This window comes from Vulpes vulpes, chromosome 3 (genome assembly GCF_048418805.1).
Source record: "Vulpes vulpes isolate BD-2025 chromosome 3, VulVul3, whole genome shotgun sequence".
Lineage (NCBI taxonomy): Eukaryota > Metazoa > Chordata > Mammalia > Carnivora > Canidae > Vulpes > Vulpes vulpes.
In genome coordinates this window covers 131667671-131691845 of record NC_132782.1, presented here as the reverse complement: position 1 = coordinate 131691845, position 24175 = coordinate 131667671, and the positions used below count along the sequence as shown (strand labels likewise).

The window sequence follows — 24175 nt, the reverse complement described above, 5'->3', positions numbered from 1 at the left end:
ATGAGAGACACAGAGAAAGAGGCAGAGACATAGGCAGGGGGAGAAGCAGGCGTCCTGTGGGGAGCCTGATGTGGGACTCGATTCTGGAACTCCAGGATCATGCCCTGAGCTGAAGGCAGATGCTCACCACTGAGCCACCCAGGCATCCCCGGGTAGAGAGTTTTTTGAGACTGCTAATTTCCTGCAAGAAGTTAAGGTCATTATCAAGTGATTACTGGTGGTTTTCTCTCCATGAAGAGTATAGAAGTTTTTTTTTTTTTAGAATACTTCTACCTGTATAATTTGGAATTTCTGGAATTTTAATGCTCAGTAAAATGATTGTTTTATTGACATACAGTTGACTAATACAATATTGTATTAGTTTCAAGTGCATAACCGTGATTCAACAACTTATGTTATGCAGTGCTCACCACAATAAGTGTAGTTACCACTGTCCCCATACACAGTCATTACAGTATTAGTGACTATATTTCCTATGTTGTACTTTTCCATATTTATTTTTAAGTTATTATAAAATGAGTATGACATATACAAATAATTAAATTCTCTTAATTATTTTTGATTAGCCAAACAACTATAAGTTCTAATTTTGTTGGATAATAGGGCATCCATCCATTACACTTTACAAATAATTTTTTTACTTAGGAAGGCTAATCTTATGAAAGCTTTAATCAATGGATGTCAAAATGGATGTCTTAAGAAAAAGCTCTTTGCTTTTTTGAAAGTATGTGTTCTCTAAGATGCTTGCAAAGATGTGCAGTGAGTAATAGTGACAACTCCAAAAAGTTTGATTCACTACCCTGGGTTTAACTTTATTTAGTTATATAGAAATAATTTAAAAAGTATTCTTGGAGCAGAGTACTTAAAAAAACAAAACAACAACAACAACAACAACAACAACAACAACAAAAACAGTCTTAGTGAAAAATTCCTTCTTTAGAGCTTCCCCAAGTAATCCAGGCCATTATTCTGCCTGGAGTAGTGAATCTAGTTCAGCTAACATCAGGAAGTATTGAATAGCAAGCAATGTGCTAATGCAAGAGCAAGGGGGAAATTAGGGCATCTTGACAGAGCCAGAAGCAGAAGCAGCCTAGTCAGTTGAGATTAAATTTAATCAAAAGGAGAAAATGTTTTTTGGCATGTTGAAGAATGAAAAATCTGGCAAAGATTTTTAATATGCTGTGCCATCTCATAGCACTTTTTTAAAAATGTAGGCTCCACGCCCAGTGTAGAGCCCAGTGTGGGGCTTGAACTCATAACCTCAAGATCAAAACCTGAGTTAAGACCAAGAGTTGGATGCTTAACTGACTGAGACACCCAGTCACCTTATACAGCATTTTTTTTCATACAGCTTTCTTTTCTTTTCTTTTCTTTTCTTTTCTTTTCTTTTCTTTTCTTTTCTTTTCTTTCTTTTCTTTTCTCTTTTTTCTTTTCTCTTTTCTTTCTTTTCCTTTCTTTTCTTTTTTTCTTTCTTTTCTTTCTTATTTTTCATGAGATACACAGAAAGAGAGAGGCAGAGACATAGGCAGAGGGAGAAGCAGACTCCATGCAGGGAGTCTGCTGTGGGACTTGATCCCAGAACTCCAGGAGCCGAAGGCAGACCCTCAACTGCTAAGCCACCCAGGCCTCCCCATATAGCATTATTTTTAAACTGAGGCTTGTATCTAATTAAGTAGGAATATTTTCGAAGTTTCTGTCTTAAAGTCGGGGAAATTGTTTAAGTCTCAAATGCTTTTAATCTTACTTAAAGGAAATAGCATGCTGTATTAGTGCAAATATTCTGAGAAGCAGACATGAGGATAGGGTTTATACTTGCAAGAAATTTAGTAGGCTAAATGCATGTGAGAGAACATGGTAAGGAACCCAGGGGTGACTGAAGGAGCTGTCAAACTTCTGTGTTGATCTGCCTATGATGGAAGGAACAGGAAAAGGAAGGAAGCTTGGGTAGTATTTGTCTTAGGCTACAGTGAAGTTCTGAGGAAAATCAGCAGAGTGTTAGAAAGTTCCCAGGCCAAGGTCACCCATCAGAAAAGGCCCTATCTCTCTGGAATAGTGTCCTGGATGTCCTCAGTCACTAGTAGAGAACAGCCTGTGGGAAAGCCTTGGTACCCATGTGGTAACGAATGCAGGGTGCCCTACTGGAGCCATTGGTCAGTTATGCAGTCAAAGATCAGAGAGATGCATTCTCATGCCTGCCACACATGTAAGTTATGACATGCTATATGTTTATACAGGTATACCTCCTATTGCGTTTGGCTTTATGGTGCTTTGCAGATGGTATGAGTTTTGTTGTTATTGTTGTTTTGTTTTGTTTTTGTTTTTGTTTTACAAATTGAAGACTCATGGCAACCTGCAGCAAACAAGTCCAATCAGTGCCACTTTCCCAACTGCCATTTGCACACTTCATGTCTCTGGTCACATTTTGGTAATCCTTGCAATATTTCTATTTTTCTTTTCATTATTTGTTGTGGTGATCAGTGATCTTTGATGTTATTATTATAATTGTCTTGGAGTGCCACAAACTACACCCATAAAAACATGGCAAACTTAATTGATATGTATTGTGTTTGTTCTGACTTCTCTCTCAATCAGCCATTCCCTTATCTTTCTCCCTTTCCTCAGGCTTCCCTATTCCTTGGGACACAACAGTGTTGAAATTAGGCCAGTTAATAACCCTACAATGGATTCTAAGTGTTCAAGTGAAGGGAAGAGTTGCACATCTCTCACTTTAAATCAAAAGCTAGAAATAATTAAGCTTAGTGAGGAAGGCATGTTGAAAGCCAAGACAGGTTGAAAGCTAAGCCTCTTTTGCCAAACACTTAGCCAAGTTGTGAATGCCAAGGAAACGTTATTGAAGGAAATTAAAAGTGCTACTCCAGTGAACAAATGTTAAATGAAACAGCCTGATTTTTGAGATGGAGAAAGTTTTAGTGGTCTGGATGGAAGCTCAAACCAGCCATCACATTCCTTTAAGCCAAAGCCTAATCCAGAGTAGGGTTTTAACTCTCTTCAATTCTATGAAGACTCAAAGAGGTGAGGAAGCTGTAGAAGCAAATTTTGAAGCCCGTAAAGGTTGGTTCATGAGGTTGAAGGAAAGAAATTGTCTTCATAATATAAAAGTGCAGGGTGAAGGGAATCCCTGGGTGGCTCAGCGGTTTAGTGCCTGCCTTTGGCCGAGGGTGTGATCCTGGAGTCCCAGGATCGAGTCCCATGTTGGGCTCCCTGCATGGAGCCTGCTTCTCCCTCTGCCTGTGTCTCTGCCTCTCTCTGTGTGTCTTTCATGAATAAATAAATAAAATCTTAAAAAAAAAAAGAAGTGCAGGGTGAAGCGCCAAGTGCTGGTGTAGAAGCTATAGCAAGTTATACAGAAGATCTAGCTAAGATAATTCATGAAGGTGGCTACACTCAACTACAGATTTTCACAGATTTTATTCTTTTGGAAGATGTAATCATATTTGCAAATGATATATTTGGTAATGGATTAGTATCCAAAATCTATGTAGAACTTATCAAATTCAACTCCCAAACAACAAATAATCTAGTTAAGAAATGGACAGAAGACATGAATATGCATTTTCCCAAAGACATACAGATAGCTAACAGACACATGAAAAGATGCTCAACACATGACCGAGGCGGAGCAGCAGTAGCTCATCGACAACCACTTCCTCTTCGATAAGTCCATGTCACCCCTGCTCCTGGCCTCGGGCATGGCCTGCGACTGGCATCTGGCACAATGACAATAAGACCTTCCTGGTGTGGATCAACGAGGAAGACCACCTGCAGGTCATCTCCATGCAGAAAGGGGGCAACATGAAGGAGGTGTTCGCTCGGTTCTGCAACGGCCTCACCCAGATTGAAACACTTCAAGTCAAAGAATTATGAATTCATGTGGAACCCTCACCTGGGCTACATCCTCACTTGCCCATCCAACCTGGGCACAGGCCTGCGGGCAGGTGTGCACATCAAGCTGCCCCTCCTGGGCAAGCATGAGAAGTTCCTGGAGGTGCTCAAGCGGCTGGGGCTTCAGAAACGAGGCACAGGTGGTGTGGACACAGCTGCTGTGGGTGGTGTCTTTGATGTCTCCAACGCAGACCGCCTGGGCTTCTCAGAGGTGGAGCTGGTACAGATGGTGGTGGATGGTGTGAAGTTGCTCAGCAAGATGGAGCAGCATCTGCCACCACCACCAGCCCCGCTGCTTCCTAACTTATTGCCCGGGCAGTGCCCGCCATGCATCCCTCTGTTGTTCGCCACTTGGCAGCTGAGCCCTTAGCCTTGGGACTTCTGTAGAGACTTCTGTCACCCTTGGTAGAGTTTATTTTTGTGACGGCTAAGATGTTGCTGATGCTGAAATAAACTAGGGTTTAGGCCTGCTACTACCAGTCCAAAAAAAAAAAAAAAAAAGATGCTCAACATCATTCATCATCAGGAAAATACAAATCAAGTACAATGATATATTACCTCACACCTGTCAGAACGGCTAAAATTAACAATACAGGAAACAACAGTTGTTGGTGAAGATTTGGACAAAGGAGAACCCTCTTACCTTGTTGGTGGGAATGCAAACTGGTGTAGCCACTCTGGAAAACTGTATGGAGGTTCCTCAGAAAGTTAAAAATAGTACTACCCTATGATCCAGCAATCATACTAATAGATATTTATCCAAAGGATACAAAAATACAGATTCAAAGGGGCACATGCACCCCAGTGTTTAGCAGTAGTATCAACAATAGCCAAATTTTATGGAAAGAGCCCAAATATCCAGCAACTGATGAATAAAGAAGATATGATACACACACACACACATATACACACAATGGAATATTACTCAGCCATCAAAAAGAATGAAAGCTTGCCATTTGCAATGATGTGGATGGAGCTAGAGTGTATTGTGCTAAGCAAAATAAGTCAAAAAAAAAGAATTACTGTATGATTTTACTCATGTGGAATTTAAGAAATGAAACAAGTGAACATGGGGTGGGGGAGAGAGAGAGGCAAACCAGAAAACAGGCTTTTTGTTTAATTACAGAGAAAAAACTGAGGATTACTAGGAGGGAGGTGGGCAGGGGATTATATACAGACAAAACTTAATTCCTGTCATTTCTGGAGCTCTTTTTCTCATAACTCCCTCCTCCATTGTATTGTGCCCCATAAATTCCATCTGACTTATCCTCCTGAAGCTCCTATATTAGTCTTCTCAACTCAGGAAGACAACCAGGCTCTTCTTGTGTTTGTTCTCCCTATGCCATGATCTACAATTTGTTTCCAGGAAGAAAAGTATCATAACTATAGGACTTACCTAATTAGTTTTCCCTCTTTTAGGAATCAGTCCTATACTACCTTTTTTTTTCCAGTGTCATATTTTATTCACTTTTCTACTTGTTAATGTAGAAAAGTTACCTTTCAAAAGTGGAAGCAGAATCCCTAATATTTTTAAAAAGGTTTTATTTATTCATGAGAGACACACAGAGAGAGAGGCAGAGATATAGGCAGAGGGAGGAGAAGCAGGCTTCATGCAGTGAGCCCGATGTGGGACTCAATCCCAGGATTCCAGGATCATGCCCTGAGCCAAAAGGCTGTCGTCCAACCATTGAGCCATCCAGGCATCCCTAATTTTTTTAAGACTTTATTTATTTATTTATTTATTTATTTATTTATTTTTATTCATTCATTCATTCATGAGAGACACAGAACGAGAGGCAGAGACACAGGCAGAGGGAGAAGCAGGCTCCATGCAAGGAGCCCGATGTGGTACTTGAACCTGAGCCAGAGGCAGATGCTCAACCACCCAGGCATCCCTTTAATTTTTTTCTTAATATCCTTTATTTTTTAGGACAGAAAAACTGGGAAGAGTACAGAGAATTCTCATATGCCCTCACGCAGTTCCCATATTATCAACATCTTTTATCTACATTTAGTGTAGTACATTTGGTACAATTAACCAACATTGAGACCTTATTAACTAAAGTCCATAGTTTATTCAGAATTCTTTAGTTTTTGCCTAATATCTTTTTTCCCCAGGGTCCCATCCAGGATGCCACATTACGTTTAATGGTCATGTCTCTTTAGGCTTCTCTTAGCTGTAACAGTTTCATAGACTTTACTTGTTTTTGATGACTTGGACAGTTTGAGCTCTGGGCAAGTATTTTGTAGAAATATTCCTCAATTGGAGTTTATCTGATTTTTTAAAAGATTTTATTTATTTATTCATGAGAGACACAGAGAGAGAGAGAGAGAGAGGCAGAGACACAGAGGGAAAAGCAGGCTCCCTGTAGGGAGCCTGATGTGGGACTTGATCCCAGGACCCTGTGATCACAACCTGAGCCGAGGGCAGACGCTCAACCACTGAGCCACCCAGGCGTCCCTATCTGAATTTTTTCACCATTAAATAGGTTATAGGTTTTGGTGAGGAAGTTCAAAAGGATAAAGTGTCATTTCTTATTATATCATTTCGTGGGTACATGTAATGGTAGTGACTTATTACTGTTGATGTTAACCTTGATCACCTGGCTAAGGTAGTTTTTGTTTGATTTTTGCACTGTAAAGTTATTCTCATCACCATCCCCAATCTCCCATTTGCACACTATACTCTCTGGAAAGAACTGTATATAGCCCACACTTAAGGGATGGGAGTTAGGGCTCACCTTCTTGAGGGAATAGTATGTATCTAAATTATTTGGAATTCTTTTGCACAAGAAATTTGCATCTTTTCCCCATTTATTTATTCAGTCATTTCTATATATCAGTATATACAGAAATTCAGGAGTGATTCAGCAAATCTTATGATAAAGGACAGACCAGAGTGGACAAACAGAAACTAAGCTGCAGAGCACTGAGCAGAGGCTTTTGATGAAAAAGGAAAAGCCTTGCACACTGAACTATAATGATATGGACAGTACAGGATAACCAGAGGTGGAGCCAGGGTCTCACCACTATGGAAGAGTATCTACTGAGGCTGCAGACTGGCCCAGGAGTGGCATCATGCTGTTGGGATGGCCATCCTCAATAAGCTTCTCCTTGAAACACAACTGCAGCTGTATTCTGCATCACTGGAAATGGCAATATTATATTAACTCTGTTGGTCTATGGAAAAAAATTTATTTTGTACTTTGACTTACATTTTGTGCTTTGGTTTGTAATTTGGCTTATACTTTACTTTAGCTTATTTATTTTATTGCTGAAACTATTCCAGCTTTAGCTACAGGAGCTCTTTCAATGTGTTCTTATATCCCTTTAACAACCCCCACATCATTGTGTGTGTGTGTGTAGCATTTCCTTACTTTTTGACACTAAAAATACTCTAAGCTCATCTGTCCTAGAATCAACCATTTCTCTAATGAACCCTGGTTCTTTTATTCTAATGGAATTAGAAACTAGTATCTGGATACTGGGTGTGCTTGTTGCTGTTTTCTTTTAGGTCCTCTCAGCCGACAGAGCAAAGAAATACATGTGTTATATTCACCGGCATATATGCACGTATCTATAAATATTTCTATATGAATCCATCTTTATATTAAGCTAAGTATAAATTCATATGATGTCTCCAATACTAATCTGCCACCACATAGATCATTGTAGTCTACTCCCTTACTTGTTTGTAATCTTCTATAACAGTGACAAGCTTGGCTTTCATATTCCAATATCTAGTACTTAATTGTTCTAGTATACACACACACACACAAACACACACACACACACATAATGGTTTTAGAATTGTTAATCTCAGGGACACCTGGGTGGCTCAGTGGATTGAGCATCTGCCTTTGGCTCAGGTCGTGATCCCGGAGTCTTGGGATGGAGTCCCACATCTTGCTCACTGCAGGGAGTCTGCTTCTCCCTCTACCTATGTCTCTGCCTCTTTCTTTGTGCCTCTCATGAATAAATAAGTAAAATCTTAAAAAGAAAAAAAACCAGAATTGTTAATCTCTATTTTATGAGAAACAGCTTCACCAACTGGTGTACAGTGTTTGTATTTGGTTCTTTTGTCTTTATTCTTGTAGTCTGTACTCATTTCCAAAGTTATTTAGGCCAGGACCTTCCTTCTCCACTCCCTTCAGTGAGGTTATTTCATACATTTGTAATGCAGTTAGATTCTTTTGTAACAGACTGCATTTCATCCCAGGGTCCCCTGACCTCCTCCAAAATATTTTGTCTTTACATACCTTAAAGTTCACTTGTGCTTAAAGTTTTTTGGGTTTTTATAAATGGATATTGTCCTACATCTACCATTGCAGTTATCATACACAATAGTTTCACCTAAAACTTTCCTGTGATTGATGCCCTCCCCAAATTTCTGGCAATTTTCAAAATTGTCTTCACAGTTTTGGCTTTTCCAGAATGTCATATAATACAATCATACAGTATGTAGCCTTTTCAGAATAGTTTCTTTTGCTTAGAAATATGCATTTAAGATTCATCCATGTTTTTGTGTGGCTTGAGAGCTAATTCCTTTTTTATCACTGGATAATGTCTGTTGTTAAGAATATACCACAGTTTATTGATTCACCTGTTGAGGGATATTATAGTTGCCTTAGACTTGGTGATTTTATTTTATTTTATTTTTGACTTTTTTTATTTTTAAGATTTTATTTATTTATTCATTAGAGACACAGAGAGAAAAAGAGAGGCAGAGACACAGGCAAAGGGAGAAGCAGGCTCCATGCAGGGAGCCTGATGTGGGACTTGATCCCGGGACTCCAGGATCACGCCCTGGGCCAAAGGCAGGCGCCAAACTACTGAGCCACCCAGGGATCCCTGTTGCAAACATTTGTATGCAAGTTTTTTGTGGGCGTAATTTTCAGATCAGCTGGTTAAATAGGATATGATTATCAGATCGTCTGATAAGATTATGTTCAACTTGGTAAGAAACTGCCAAACTATCTTTCAAAGTGGCTTTGCCACTTGCATTCCTTCCTTCCTTCCTTCCTTCCTTCTTTCCTTCCTTCCTTCTTTCCTTCCTTCCTGTTTGTTTGTTTATGAGAGAGAGAGAGAGAAAGAGAGATTGAGAAAGCAAGCATACCCATGAGCTGGGAGGGCAGGGGGAGAGGGAGAGAGAGAAAAGAATCTTAAGCAGACTGATGTGTGGGGCTCGATCTCACAACCCTGAGATCATGACCTGACCTGAGCTGAAATCAAGAATCAGTAACTCAACTGACTGAGCCACCCAGGCACCCCCTACTTGCATTTCTACCAGCAGTGAGTGAGAGTTCCTTTTGGTTCTCATCCTCATCAGTAATTGATACTGTCGGTTTTCTGGATTTCAGTCATTCTAATAGATGTGTACTTATATCTCATTTTACTTTACTTTTTTTTTTTTTTTAGTTTTTAAAAGAAATTTAAGTAGGTTCCACACCCAACATGGAGCTCAAACTCACAACTCTGAGATCAAGAGTCATATGATCTACCAACCAAGGTACCCAGGCGCCCTCATTTTACTTTTTATTTCCCTAATGCCAGAGGATCTTTGTGTTTTAGTTCTTTTTTAAAATTTTATTTATGAGAGACACACAGAGAGAGGCAGAGACATAGGCAAAAGGAGAAGCAGACTCCCTGCTGGAAGCCAGATGCAGGACTTGATACCAGGGTCCTGGGATCACACCCTGAGCCAAAGGCAGACACTCAACCACTGAATCACTCTGGCGCCCCAATGCCAGAAGATCTTGAGGATCTTTTCATACAATCAGTTGCCATCTGTATATCACTGGGAGTTTTTTGTTCATATCTTTTGCTCATTTTTCAAGTGGGTTGTTTGTTGTCTAATGTTGGGTTTTAAGAGTTCTTTCATATTTTGGATAGAAATCTAGTATCTGAAATGTGATTTGTAAATACTTTCTCCCTGAGCCCTGTCTTTTCATTCTCTTAACAATGTCTTCTACAGAGGAAAAGTTTTAAATTTTTTTGAGTTAAAATTGACATGTTGTATTTGTTTCAGATGTTCAACAACCATTTAATATTTGTATACATGGTGAAGTGATCACCACACTGAGTCTGTTTACCATCCATCACCATGCAAAGTTACAAAATTTTTTTTTTCCTTGTGATAAGAACTTTTAAGATTTACTTTTCTGGCAACCTTCAAATATATAATAAAATATTACTGACTAGTTTCCATGCTTAAGTTTTTAAGTTTAATAGAATCCAACTTATCAGTTTTTTCTTCTATGGATTGTACTTTGATATTGTACTATATTCTTCACCAAACCCAAGACCCTATGTTGGTGTTTTCTTCTAGAGGTGTAGGGTTTTATATTTTACATTTAGATCTCTGATCAATTTTGAGTTAATTTTTGTGTAAGTTAAAGATCTGTATCTAGGTTTACTTTTTTGTATGTGGGTGTCTGATTGTTCCAGCACTATTTGTTGAAAAGACTGACCTTTCTCCATTGGTGTTTTCGTCAAGACTCTGTTAACTATATTTGTGTAGCTCTATTTCTGGCCTCTGATCTGTGTTGATTCTGTCTTGAGTACTGTTACTGTACAGTTACTCTTGAAATCAGGTAGTCTGAATCCTCCAACTTTGTTCTTCTTTTCCAGTATTGTTATAGCTATTTTTGGTTCTTTGCATTTCCGTATAAATTTTAGAATCACTTTGTCAATACCTACAAAATAACTTTCTGAGATTTTGATTGGAATTGCCTAAATTTTTAATTTTTAAAATCATAAATTGGTGTTGAATTTTGTCAACTGCTTCTCTATATCTATTTTAATGACCACAACTTTTTAATTTTGTTAATGTGCTAAATTATATTGCTTGATTTTGAAATATTAAAGCAATCTTGTATTCCTACAATAATTTCAACTTGATTGTGATGTTTTATTCAATGTATTTATTGCTGGATTCAGTTTGCTAATATTTTGTTGAATATATTTGCATCTATATTTCTCTCTTTTTTTTTTAAATTTTATTTATTCATGAGAGACACACACACACAGAGAGAGAGAGAGAGAGAGAGAGAGAGAGAGAGGCACAGACACAGAGAGAAGCAGGCTCCATTCCATGCAGGGAGCCCAATATGGGATTCGATCCCGGGTCTCCAGGACCACACCCAGGACTATGAAGGTGGCGCTAAGCCACTGAGCCACCCGGGCTGCCCTGCATTTATATTTCTGAGAGAAACTTTTAGGTTTAGGTCTCAAGGTTATGTTAACTTATAAAATGAGTTGGAAAGTATTTTTTCTTGTTTTTCTTTTTCTATTTATTATTTTAATAAAACTTTGAGTAAGATTAATTTTATATCTTCCTTAAAAGTTTATTTGACTTTACTGGGGAAGCCATCTTGGCCTGTAATTTTCTATATTAAGTTTTATTTTTATTCTGCTTTTTACAATTAAGTTTATTATATTTAGAATTAACATATAATCAAATTCAGAGAGTTAAAAGTCTAATTTGATGAGTTTTTTAAACTAAAAAATATTTAAAGATTTTATTTATTTATTGGAGAGAGAGAGTGAGGGAAACAGCATGAGTGGGAGCGTGGGAGGAGAGTAGCAGAGGGAGAAGGAGAAGTAGACTCCCCACTGAGCAGAGTCCTGGATGTGGGGCTCCATCCCAAGACTCTGGGATCATGACCTGAGCCAAAGGCAGATGCCCAGCCAACTGAGCATGTAGTTATGTGAGCATGATATATGGTTATCATACAGGGTTACATTAATTTCAGATGTACAATATAATGATTCAACAATTCTGTACGTTACTCAGTACTCATCATGATAAGTGTACTCTTAATCCCCCTTAGCTACTTCACTCATCCTCCTCCCCTCCTCCCCTCCTCCCCTTCTCCCCTCTGGTAGTCATCTGTTCTCTCTAAGAGTTAAGGGTCTACTTTTTGGTTTGTGGATTTTTTCTTTCTTTCTTTCTTTTGTTTCTTAAAGGCTACATATGAGTGGAATTGTACGGTATTTGTCTTTCTCCAACTGGCTTTATTTCACTTAGCATTACACTGTCTGGCTCCATCCATGTTGTTGCAAATGGCAAGATGTCATTCCTTTTATATATAGCATATATATAAAAATACACACTTCTTCTTTATCCAATCATCTATCAGTGAAAACTTGGGCTTCTGCCATAATTTGGCTATTGTAGATAATACTGCTGTAAACATTGGGTGTGTATATCTCTTTGAATTAGTATTTCTGTATTCTTTTTGTAAATACCTACTAGAGTAATTGCTTTAATGTTGTAGTTTAGTAGGGTTGTAGGGTAGTTTTCTTTTTTTTTAACTTTTTTAGGAACCTCCATACTGTTTTCCACAGTGGCTGTACCAGCTTGCATTCCCACCAACAGTGCACAAGGTTCTTTTTCTGCATATCCTCATTGACACTTGTTGTTTCTCATGTTTTTTATTTTAGCCATTCTGACAGGTGTGAAGTGATATCTCATGTGGTTTTGATTTGTATTTTCCTGATGATGAGTGCTGTTGAGCATCTTTTCATGTGTCTTTTAGCTATCTATATGTCTTCTTTGTAGAAATGTCTGTTCATATCTTCTGTTTATTTTTAACTTGGATTATTTGCTCTTTTGGTGTTGTGTAAGTTCTTTATATATTTTGGGTATTGTTTATTGGATATATCATTTACAAATATCTATTCCCATTCTGTAGGCTGTCTTTCAGTTTTGTTGATTATTTCCTTTGTTGTGCACAAGTTTTTATCTTGATGTAGTCTCAATAGTTTTTTACTTTTGTTTTCCCTGCCTCAGGAGACATACCTAGGAAAATGTTGCTATGGCCAATGTCAGAGTAATTAACCACCTGTCCTCTCTCCAGGATTTTTGTGGTTTCAAGTCTCACATTTAGGTCCCTAATCCATTTTGAGTTTATTTTTGTGTATGGTGTGAGACAGTGGTCCAGTTTCATTCTTTTGCCTGTAGCTGTCCCATTTCCCCAAACCATTTGTTAAAGAAACTGCCTTTTTTCCCATTGCATATTCTTGCCTCCCTTGTTGAAAATTAATCTTTGTCCAGATTACTTATGGGTTTATTTCTGGGTTCTCTATTCTGTTCCATTGATCTGTGTGTCTGTTTTTGCCAGTACCATATGTTTTGATTACTATAGCTTTATAGAATATCTTGAAATCTGGGATTGTGATATCCCCTATTTTGTTCTTCTTTTGCAGAATTGCTTTGTCTATTTGGGATCTTTTGTAATTCCATATACATTTAAGATTATTTGTTCAAATTTCATGAAAAATGCTGTTGGTGGTTTGATAGGGACTGCATTAAATCTATAGTTTGCTTTGGGTAGTATAGATATTTTAACAATTTTTGTCCTTCCAATTCATGAGCGTGGTGCATCTTTCTATTTGTTTGTGTTATCTTCATGTTCCATGTTTATAATTTCCAGAGTACAGGTCTTTCATGTCCTTGGTTAGGTTTATTCCTAGATATTTTATTATTTTTGCTATAATTATAAATGGGATTGTTTTCTTAATTTCTCTTTCTTATACTTCATTAGTAGTATATAAGAATGCAGTGGATTTCTATATATTAATTTTATGTCCTGTGACCTTATTGAATTCATTTATCAGTTCTAGTAGGTTTTTGGTGGGCTCTTTAGGGTTTACTATGTGTAGTATGTCATCTGCAAATAGTGACAGTTTTACTTATTCCTCATCAATATGGATGCCTTTTATTTATTTTTTCTTGTCTGATTGCTATGGCTAGGACTTCTAGTACTATGTTGAATAAAAGTGGTGAGAGTGGACATCCTTTTCTTTCTGATGTTAGGGAAAAGGTCTCGGTTTTTCACCATTGAGCATGATAGTAGCTGTGTTTTTTATATATGGCCCTTATTATGTTGAGATATGTTCCCTCTAAACTTACTCTGTTGAGGGTTTTTATCATAAGTGAATGTTATACTTTGTCAAATGCTTTTTCTGCATCTGTTGAAATGATTTTATGGTTTTTATCCTTTTTCATATTGGTGTGATATATCGCTTTGATTGACTTGCAGTTACTGAACCACCCTTGCATTTGCATCTTGGTAATAAATCCCACTTGATCATGGTGAATGGTTTTTTAAAAATATATTATTTGATCTGGTTTGCTAATTGTTAAGGATTTTTCCATCTGTGTTCATCAGAGATACTGGCAATTGCCTCAGTGGAAAAAAGTTACCTAAAATACTTGGATGAGCTCTTTTGTCTTCTCTCTTAGAAGTTGTTTCAAAATCTACCATGATGGTATCTTCCTGATGCCTTCAAATCAATCTTGCTTAAAAAAAAAACTATATTTATATATTTATATATTTATGTATATGGCTGTATTTATATGTATTTCCCTTTTTTCTTAACTATTTTTAAAAAGATTTATTTATTTATTCATGAGAGACACAGGCAGAGGGAGAAGCAGGCTTCTCGCAGAGAGCCTGATATGGGACTCGATTCCAGATCCTGCTATCATGCCCTAAGCTAAAGGCAGACGCCCAACCATTGAGCCACCCAGGCATCCCTTTCTTAGCTATTTTGAAGAATGTTGGTCTGAGATAACCCAGTAAGGCATTGCCAGAAGTGTATTTTTCTTCTCCTTGTCCCTCTCCATTCTTCTATACCATCCACTAGAATATAATATTGTTTTGTGTATCTCATTTACTGCTGTATTCATAGCACTTAGAATAGTGCCTAGCACAAAACAGAAGTCAATAGACATTTGTTGAATTAAAGAGTGAATGGACATTTTATGTGAGAATATAGAATAGAAATTCAAAAGAAAATATCTATCTTGTCATTTCTCCCATCTAAGATATGGGTGTTCTTTAGCATAATTAGGTGAGTTCTGAACTTGAACTCAGGACCTTTATAGTTTTAGTACCTTTCTTTGCTACTCTCTTAAAATGTTAAATAACATCTTTTGTTCTTTATTTCTCCATTTGCAAATGATTTATTACTCTCTTATTCATGAAAATAGTTTCAATCATTGAAGGTAAAGAGTTTTCAAGGGGAAAAAATAAAAACATTAGAATTAACGTTTTAATTAAGTGATCAAAATATTTAAGTATAATCGGTTACCTGGATTGTTCAGTTGGTTAAGTGTAGAATTCAATTTCAGCTCAGGTCATGATCTCAGAATTGTGAGATCAAGCCCAATGTGAGGCTCCCTGCTGGGCATGAAGCCTGCTTAAGATTCTTTCTCTTCTCTCCTCCTCCTCTCCTTCCCTTTCCCACCCCCCCACCTCACGCATGCACATGCTCTCATTTTCTAAAAAACAAAATAAAAAAAAATTAGGTATAAATATAGATGTGTAATTTTTATTATTATTATTATAATCCTACCAATAAATGTAAACAATACAAATAGATTACTATATTTTAAGAGGTAAAGATGAGTTTCATAAAAAATTATATCTTGCATAGTACATAAATGTTTACCTGTGTTTTCCACTCTCTTCCCTTTAGGGCCATTTTAAGTGCCAGATCTAGTTATTTTGCTGCAATGCTGAGTGGCTGTTGGGCTGAAAGCTCCCAAGAGTACATTACTCTTCAAGGGTAAGCATAATTTTTATAAGGCAACTTGACTACAAATACTCCTTCATACAAAGCCCTTTTTATGGATCTTATTTCCCCATGTGTTCAATGGAATGTTTCTCATGTTTGTGGAATTCATTAAAGTACATCTTCTGAAAATGACATAGTAGGAAGCATTTAGTAATAGAGATAATGTGTTAGTCTTCTTAGACTGCTATAACAAAATACTACTACTGGGTTGCTTAAACAACAGAAATTTATTTTCTCGCAATTTGGCAAGATCAGAGTGCTAGCAAGTTTTGTGTCTTTGAGAGCTCTTACCTCAGGTTGCAGACAGCTAGTTTTTTGTATGTGCTTAATGGCCTTTCCTTACTGCATGGGGGCAAGGGGAGATGAAAATAGAGGGAGAGAGAGAGAACTCTCTGGTGTTTCTTCTATAAGGACACTAATTTTAGCACATTAGAGCAGGGCCTCACCCTGTTACCTCATTTAATCTTAATCCTTCATAAACCCTATTTCCAAATATAGCCACACTGGAGGATTAGGCCTTGGTATATCAATTTGGGTGGGTTGGGCTGTAAAAGGTAGTTTTGCTTTTTTTTTTTTTTTTAAAGAATAATTTGGATAGGTGTGGATTTCATTGACCTATTATGAGGCAATGGTGAATCTACACAATTGGTGGCAGTTTATGTAAACTGCCAAAATAGTTATTAAGAGATGAACTAGTACCTTAAATGATAAAAAGCAACCTTTTTTTTTGGTCATAGATGATCCCTGCAAGATTCTATAGTATGGGGGAGGGCTTTCTCAGTAGGAAAATTGCCTAGGGGTTCTGAGGGAACCTCTCAGCTCTAGATCTTAGCCAGAGATTTGGGTGTGGAATAGTGATTGTGGTAATTTCATGACAATTGATGCACAGAAAGTATTGATAAATTCTTACCATTTATTTTGTCATCCTGACCTATAATCTTGATTCTTGGTTGCAGTCATCTGGTTCTCTTACTATCTAGAACATATCTACAAATGCCTATCATTTTGTAATTTCTCACTCTATAAAAAAATGGAACTGTTATTTGTAAGAATATATAATGTGTTCTGATTTTTTCTTTTTTTTCATATTTTATCCATTTAGTAGAAATGAAACATCTGCAAAAGGTCCTAACCCTGTTTTCTTCATACTAGGGCCTTTGAGATTATGTTTTAATTATACTATCACAGTTTTAATACACATATCCCTGTATTTTGCAACCTTTTTTTTTTTTTTTAAAGATTTGTAAAATGTATTTATTCATGAGAGACAACACACAGAGAGAGGCAGAGACACAGGCAGAGGGAGAAGCAGGCCCCATACAGGGAGACGTGGGACTCCATCCCAGGTCTCCAGGATCAGGCCCTGGGCTGAAGGCCGCGTGCTAAACCGCTGAGCTACCCAGGCTGCCCTAAGATCTCTTTCTTTATGACGAATTTAAAATATCCACTGAATATAGAAAAAAAGAATAGTGCCAGTAGAGGCCAGAGTTTAAGTGTGCCATTCCTAGGGATAATCACATTGGTGTAATTTTGGAAACTTGTCCAGGGTCTGTGTTTCAGATATTTTAGACGTCATTTAAAAGAAACCTGTCAATCCACTCCCATTAGAACTGAATTTAATAGAAATGTAAATGGAGAAGTAACAGTAGTTTGATTCAAAATGCAACTTTTGACATTCATTAAAAATCACATGATCCTGTGTAGTGAGATAAAAGTCAACAGAAGAGTATGATTATGAGATCTTTTTCTACAGCAGGGGAAAGTAATTTACAGAAAGCACATGTCTAATTTTTCTTTCTAGCAGAAATTAGTTCCTTGTAGGTTTAGTGACAGTTTTTATTATCTGATACCTATTATGTAGCTCTTTCTTCCTTTCTCCAAATAGATTCTGTCCACACCAGTAATAATAATACCTTATAGTAACACCATGTCTTTTTCTGGGCTTCTTCCACATTTACTATGCCCTTTAATTTTTATTTTTATTTTTTTATTTTTTTTTAATTAATTTTTATTGGTGTTCAATTTACCAACATACAGAAAAACACCCAGTGCTCATCCGGTCAAGTGTCCGCCTCAGTGCCCGTCACCCATTCCCCTCCAACACCCTTTAATTTTTAGAATCAGTCTTTGAGAGAGCAGGTGTATTCATATATTGCAGATGAGTAAAAGCAAGATCAGTTAAGTTAAATGTCTTCCTGGAGTCACCTGGTAAATAAGAGCTTATCCTGAATATAAATCACATGATTTGGGGGGACTTAATTCAGTGTCCATTCCACCATAGTCACTAAAGAATTTAAAAGTTTCATATTGGAATGAGTTGGGTTCTTGGGCTAATGTACTAATTTAAACTAATTGTTTAATTCAATGATTTTTAAACTTCATCCCATAGGACCCTAAATGTTCCTGGTAGGTATGTTAGGGAACAGATGGCATGGGATAGGGATCTGAGGGAAAACTACATGGGGAAGGGCACTCCTTCGACCAGATATATTCCACTTCTATCTGTTTTGTATTATTTAAGATGACCTCTGAGTTTAGCTATGGGAATAAGGGAAGTCCTTAGTCAGCCCTCATGAGTGATCAGATTAAACATTCAAAATACAAGGCTTTTAAAGATGAAGTCTGTGAAGAAGTGAGTAGACAAGAAACAAGTGGTATCATTAACTATCATTAACTACTGGTCTCTATGACTTTACCTGTAATTTTCCATCCTTGATTATGATGGATGTGATGGATAATCTCCTGTTATAATATGGCTTGACTACCACTGACCAACTTTAGTAGCTTGCCCAAGAAAAAGCCAAATAGAAGTAGCCAAACTTGTTTCACAGTTCAATTTGTTTTTCCCTTGAATAAGCTACTGAAGTTCGTCAGTGGTAGTCAGAGAAAGACAAATATCATATGATTTCACTGTGAAATCTAAAACAAAACAAAGATACAGATGCAGTGAAACACCGGAACACCTGCACCCCGATGTTTATAGCAGCAATGTCCACAATAGCCAGACTGTGGAAGGAGCCTCGGTGTCCATCAAAAGATGAATGGATAAAGAAGATGTGGTCTATGTATTCAATGGAATATTACTCAGCCATTAGAAATGACAAATACCCACCATTTGCTTTGACGTGGATGGAACTGGAGGGTATTATGCTGAGTGAAATAAGTCAATTGGAGAAGGACAAACATTATATGGTCTCATTCATTTGGGGAATATAAAAAATAGTGAAAGGGAATAAAGGGGAAAGGAGAAAAAATGAGTGGGAAATATCAGAAAGGGAGACAGAACATGAGAGACTCCTAACTCTGGGAAACAAACAAGGGGTGGTAGAAAGGGAGGTGGGCGGGGGTGGGGGTGACTGGGTGACAGGCACTGAGGGGAGTACTTGATGGGATGAGCACTGGGTGTTATTCTCTATGTTGGCAAATTGAACACCAATAAAAAATAAATAAAAATCCAAAAAAATAAATAAAACAAAGAAATAAACAAAAAGCAGAAACAGACCCATAAATACAGAGAGCTGATGGTTGCCAGAGTGGGAGGGCCTAGGAGGATGGGCAAAATGGATAGAAGAGTGGGAGATACAGGCTTCCAGTTATGGAATGAATAAGTCACAGTAATAAAAGGCACAGCACAGGGAATATGGGAGCTATACTTGAGAGCATAACATAACATACAGAGTTGTTAAATCATTGTGTTAGATTCTTTTTTTTTTAAGATTTTATTTATTTATTCATGAGAGGCAGAGCGAGAAAGAGAGAGAGAGAGAGAGAGAGAGAGAGAGAGAGGCAGAGACACAGGCAGAGGGAGAAGCAGGCTCCATGCAGGGAGCCTGATGTGGGACTTGATCCTGGGACTCCAGAATCACGCCCTGAGCCGAAGGCTGGCACTAAACCACTGAGCCACCTGGGCTGCCCAAGCTGCTGGGTTTTGTATACAACCTTTATTCTTATTACACAGTATGTTTGCTTTTCCCTCTTGCATCACATATCAAATTCGCTGTGTCAAATTATCACCTAAAATGTTATTAGTATCATGGGATATAAAGCTATAGGAAGGCTAAAGGGAATTTAGGAATTTTGGTTTTTAAAACATCACATCTTTTCAGGCACCTGGGTTGCTCAGTAGGTGGAGCAGCTGGCTCTTGGTTTCAGCTCAGGTCATAATCTCAGGATTGTCAGATTGAGCCCCACATCAGGCTCCCTGCTCAGCTTGAAGGATTCTCTCTCTTCCTCTCCCTCTGTCCCTATCCCCACTTATGCACATGTGCTCTCTTTCTCTCTCTAAAACAAATTAAGCTTTAAAAAATAAATAAAAAATCACACCTTTTAGGAATTTTTATAACAAAGCAATCTACAAAACAAATTTTTTCCACATTAGCATATATTGTAAACCTGGATAGCTGTTTCCATGGGTAGTGTAGTTTAGATCATGGACTTTGATGTCATTATAGGCAGTCCAACATCCAGCCTTAACTTGTTACATGACTTTAGAGACATTGCTTACCTTCCCTGAATTTCCTGAGTTTATTGAAAGGATTAAATGAGATAGTGCTTGGTATATAGTATATAGTGTTTATTAATATTTGTCTTTTCTTTTTTTCCCTAGATTAGATTGTTCTCATTTTCTAGAGAGAAATGGGTTCAAGCAAGGGCCATTACCAATACCAGGACAGCAATACTTGCTTTGCTTGATCAGCAGCCTTTTTTTGGAACTGTACCACTGTTGTATGCCTGTGGGATATTTTCTGCAGTAGATTAGAATGAAATCCTGTCTGTCCTTATAGAAAAGAACCATAGGGTTTTAATGAGTTGGTAACTCATAGATGTAACACACGTGATATTTTTCAAGAGGGATAACCTGCAATAAATTGAGGTAGGAGTAGTAGAGTCCTATAACCCTAGTTCTACCTATGCCCCAGGGTTGGAAAGTGTAAGAAACTTTTCCAGTTTTGATGGAAGAAGGGGGAAGTTTTCCACACCCTGCACTGCAAATCGAACCACAGCCAATATTTCTATAACTCTACATATTTACATTTTATGTAAATAAAAGTCTTTGAATAGTGGCTTGGGGTTCCAAATAAATTTGGATTTTCTCATTTCCCTTAGGAGATTCCAGGGATTACACTGAATTTTCAGGATGATCTTTTGAAATATAAATTAGATATATTTCTCTTCTGACTAAAATTGTTCAGTGCCTTCTCGTCACAGTTAGAATTCAACCCAAATCCTTATTACAACCTAGAAGACCCTATGTGATCTGGCTCCTTGGTTTTTCCAGACTATCCCACCTAAAGTAACTATAATCCAACTCTCCAGTTACCCTCCTTTATATTATCTTGTTGTGTTATATTCATGGCACTTTTCACTATTAAAATTATCTTCTTTATATATTTGTTTATATATTTAATGTCCATGTTCTCCCTCTAGAATGTAAGCTTCTTATAGCCTCAAGGTCTAGAATAGAGCCTATCATTCAATAAATATTAAATGTGAATGAATTAACTTATGGATGAGTTCTTAGATTACCTTAGCCCACACACATCGAACCCTAAAACTTTAGGAAGCACACATTAAGCACAAAGATTTTAGTAAATGAGGTGCATGTTTATTCTCTGGTCTTAGAGCTCTCATAGGTTTTTCTCCCTGGAGTATACATAAAGTTTTCATCTCCTAAAAGCTTTTATTCTGATTACATTTAAATGGAGATAGTGCTTTCAGTCTTTCCATTTAAACTGTAGGCTATTGAAGTGATTTGTTGTTTTTCTAGGTCAGTTGAATATGTCTTTATAAATAATTTTAGTAAAAATACATATGACTTACAACACTGTAATGAGAATGCAGTTTAGTAAAACATCTGTAAAACTGTAGGAAAATGGTTTCTTGTCATTTTTATAACATATATTTATATATACTCTCAAATGTCTAGATTTTGCTATTTATTTTAATAACACTACTTTTGTTTTTACTTAATTATTATTATCTTTTGCTTAAATATGTCAAATCTTGAAAGAAACCATTATTAAACTTAAATGACCAGTTCTCATTAACAATAATAAGAATGCCTCTTGAAATTTTGAGGGAAAGCGCATGGCATATACATTGTAGTAATTATGCTAGTGTCATAGATTAACATACTACAGATAATGTGGCATAATTAGTCTGAGATCAAATTTTCTCATATCCATAGTACATAAATGAGAATATGTAGAGATTTGACTTTTTTCCTAAGTATTAAAGATATGGGATTTTTGAATCAGCAGAAACCAGTACTTAGCCATAGTGGGGGCCAGTAAATATATATTAAATTAATTGAAAAATGCTTTTTTTTTAAATGCTTTATATTTTCAACTCAATATTCCTCTGAAGAGTCAGAAAGATGCTATAAGTGTCCTAATAAGCCATTCACTAAACATTTTTCAAACATTTATTGAGCATATGTTATATAAGAAATAGAATCAAACACCTTTCTGAGTCCTGTGGGACTCTATTTCTTTTTTTCTTGCCTTCCTTCTTTATTTCCTTTAGCAGGTATTATTTAGCAGATATCCTTTAGCATAGATACTATGCTTAATGTATTGTGGAAATCTTATTAGCATTGTTCCCACCCTGATTCCACTGCAGAACTGCAATATTATATGGGTGAAGAAAATTCTTCTCAACCTGGGGCTACTGAATCATTGCTGACATTTGGCTGCTATTAGAAATGCAAGGATAAATCTAAGGTATAGCCTGCCCTAACAGAACTCAGTCTAGAAGGAGAAACAAATGTGTAAACAAAGATATTACAAGTCAGTTTGATAAATGTGATAATGGAAGCATATAGTATAGTGTACTGCTTAAGAGTCTACACTTTGGAGTCAGTCGGCCTGGATTTAAACTATAGTGTATCACTAGCCATTTGGCCTTGGGCAAGTTGCTTAATTTCAGTTTTTCACTTAAAAAATAAGACTAATAATTGTATCTATTATTAAGTTATTATTCAATGAGCAAATGGCATTCAAAATGCTTATTAGCTCAGTAACTGGCTTATAAGTACTCAATAAATGTTAGTTATTACTGTTTACTATTTGGTGATTTTTATTTTTTGGCCTTTGGGATATTAAGGAAACAATCAGAGATAAAGAGCCACATGTCTGGTGTCTGGAAGATGAAATAAGTAGAGAGAGAGAATTTTAAGCAGTAAACGGATGTACTAAGGCATAGACGTATAAGGAATTATAAGTAGTTCAAGTATAGGAAATGAGTAGTTCATTCATCTCCCTCTTTAGAGGGAGGGAGAACGAGGTCAGTTGGGAAAGAACACTATACACCGAGCTAAGGAATTTGTACTTTTTTTTTCAATGGGCTATGGAGAACTGTTGAAAGGTTTTCACTCTAATAGCAGTGTGGGAAATGGGATATGAAGAGATTATTTCAGGTAGGAAACCCACATGAGAGAGAAGATAGTCATAATACAGATGAGAGAAAATAAGAGGCTAACCCAGAGCAGTGAGAGGAGAAAGAGGGAGCAGACGCTAAATTCAAGAAGTTTTGAAAGTGATGGGATATAATGAGGGAGATGATTAAGATGAATCTCAGGCTCTAATTTAGGTATGTAGGTGATAATATAGATGGTATTAGAGTTGGGGTGGACAATAAATAATACACTTTCTTCCTATTCAAAATAATATGAAAGAACTAGCAGATGAAGTAAGAAAACATTTCCTTTATTATTATTATTTTTAAAGATTTTATTTTAGAGAGTGTGTGAGCAGGGGGAGGGGCAGAGGGAGAGACAGGGAGCAAATTTCAAGCAGACTCCCTGCTGGACACAGATCCCTATATGGGCTCCATCTCATGACATTGAGATCATGACCTGAGCCCAAATCAAGAGTTGGATACTTAACCAACTGAGCCACCCAGGGGCTCCAACATTTCCTTTATTATCGATAAAAACTGTTAAAGCAATAAAATGTGTGTTAAAAGGAAGAACCACAGTTTACTTGCTTACTATGACCCCTCTATAACAACCCACCTGAAAGAAAGTCTGAAACTGTATAGTAGTAGATGCAGTTCTTCCCAATCACCTCTTCACACTTGTTCAATAGAGAAGAAAGGAAAAAGAAATCCAATTACCTCTCATCTCAAGTTCCTCCTGACCAATGACCAGTGCTTGTTACCCACAAACCCGATAATTCAGTCCCTTTGGTACAGAGGCAGAGGATAAGACAAGATGCAAGAAGCCCTATTACAGTGCTATGAACAAATTAGGAATAGCATGAAGAAGACTGAATCTGGAGTACTGGGGGAAATGGGGAAGAGGAAGGAGGCCATGAATTCAGTTTGAGATCCACTAGTCAGTAGGACATAAAAATTATCACTCTAGACTACTTAAGTCTTATCTTTACTTTTCATCTGTAATGAAGATATTGGTCAAGCTAGAGCTGCTGGATAGGTATTACAAATTAAGAAATCTATATAGCATAACAAGAATCTTTCCAGTGAATAGAGTTGTTCATGTGAGGCTTTAAGAAGATTAGAGGCCATTTGTCAGCGATGATTTCCTAATGAGCCAGAGATTGTATTGTGACCTCTCAGATCCCTTCTAACTCTAAAAGTTCATTACAGAAGATGCTCAACAAGTAATCAGTGATTTGATAACATACAAATAACATTTTATAACTTATATAAAAATCTATAGCTACAG

General features: G+C 37.0%; 1 protein-coding gene and 1 pseudogene across 7 annotated transcripts in view; both read left to right on the top strand.

Moving 5' to 3' along the window:
- BTBD8 (BTB domain containing 8) overlaps positions 1 to 24175 on the top strand; it is a 93575-nt gene that overhangs the window by 33132 nt on the left and 36268 nt on the right. For all 7 annotated transcript variants that reach the window (XM_025996492.2, XM_072754628.1, XM_072754630.1 and 4 more), the window contains one exon: positions 15391 to 15480. In XM_025996492.2, the coding sequence (XP_025852277.2) occupies positions 15391 to 15480 (90 nt within the window). The remainder of the gene's footprint in view (positions 1 to 15390; positions 15481 to 24175) is intronic.
- On the top strand, positions 3627 to 4273 carry LOC140598287 (creatine kinase B-type pseudogene; annotated as a pseudogene).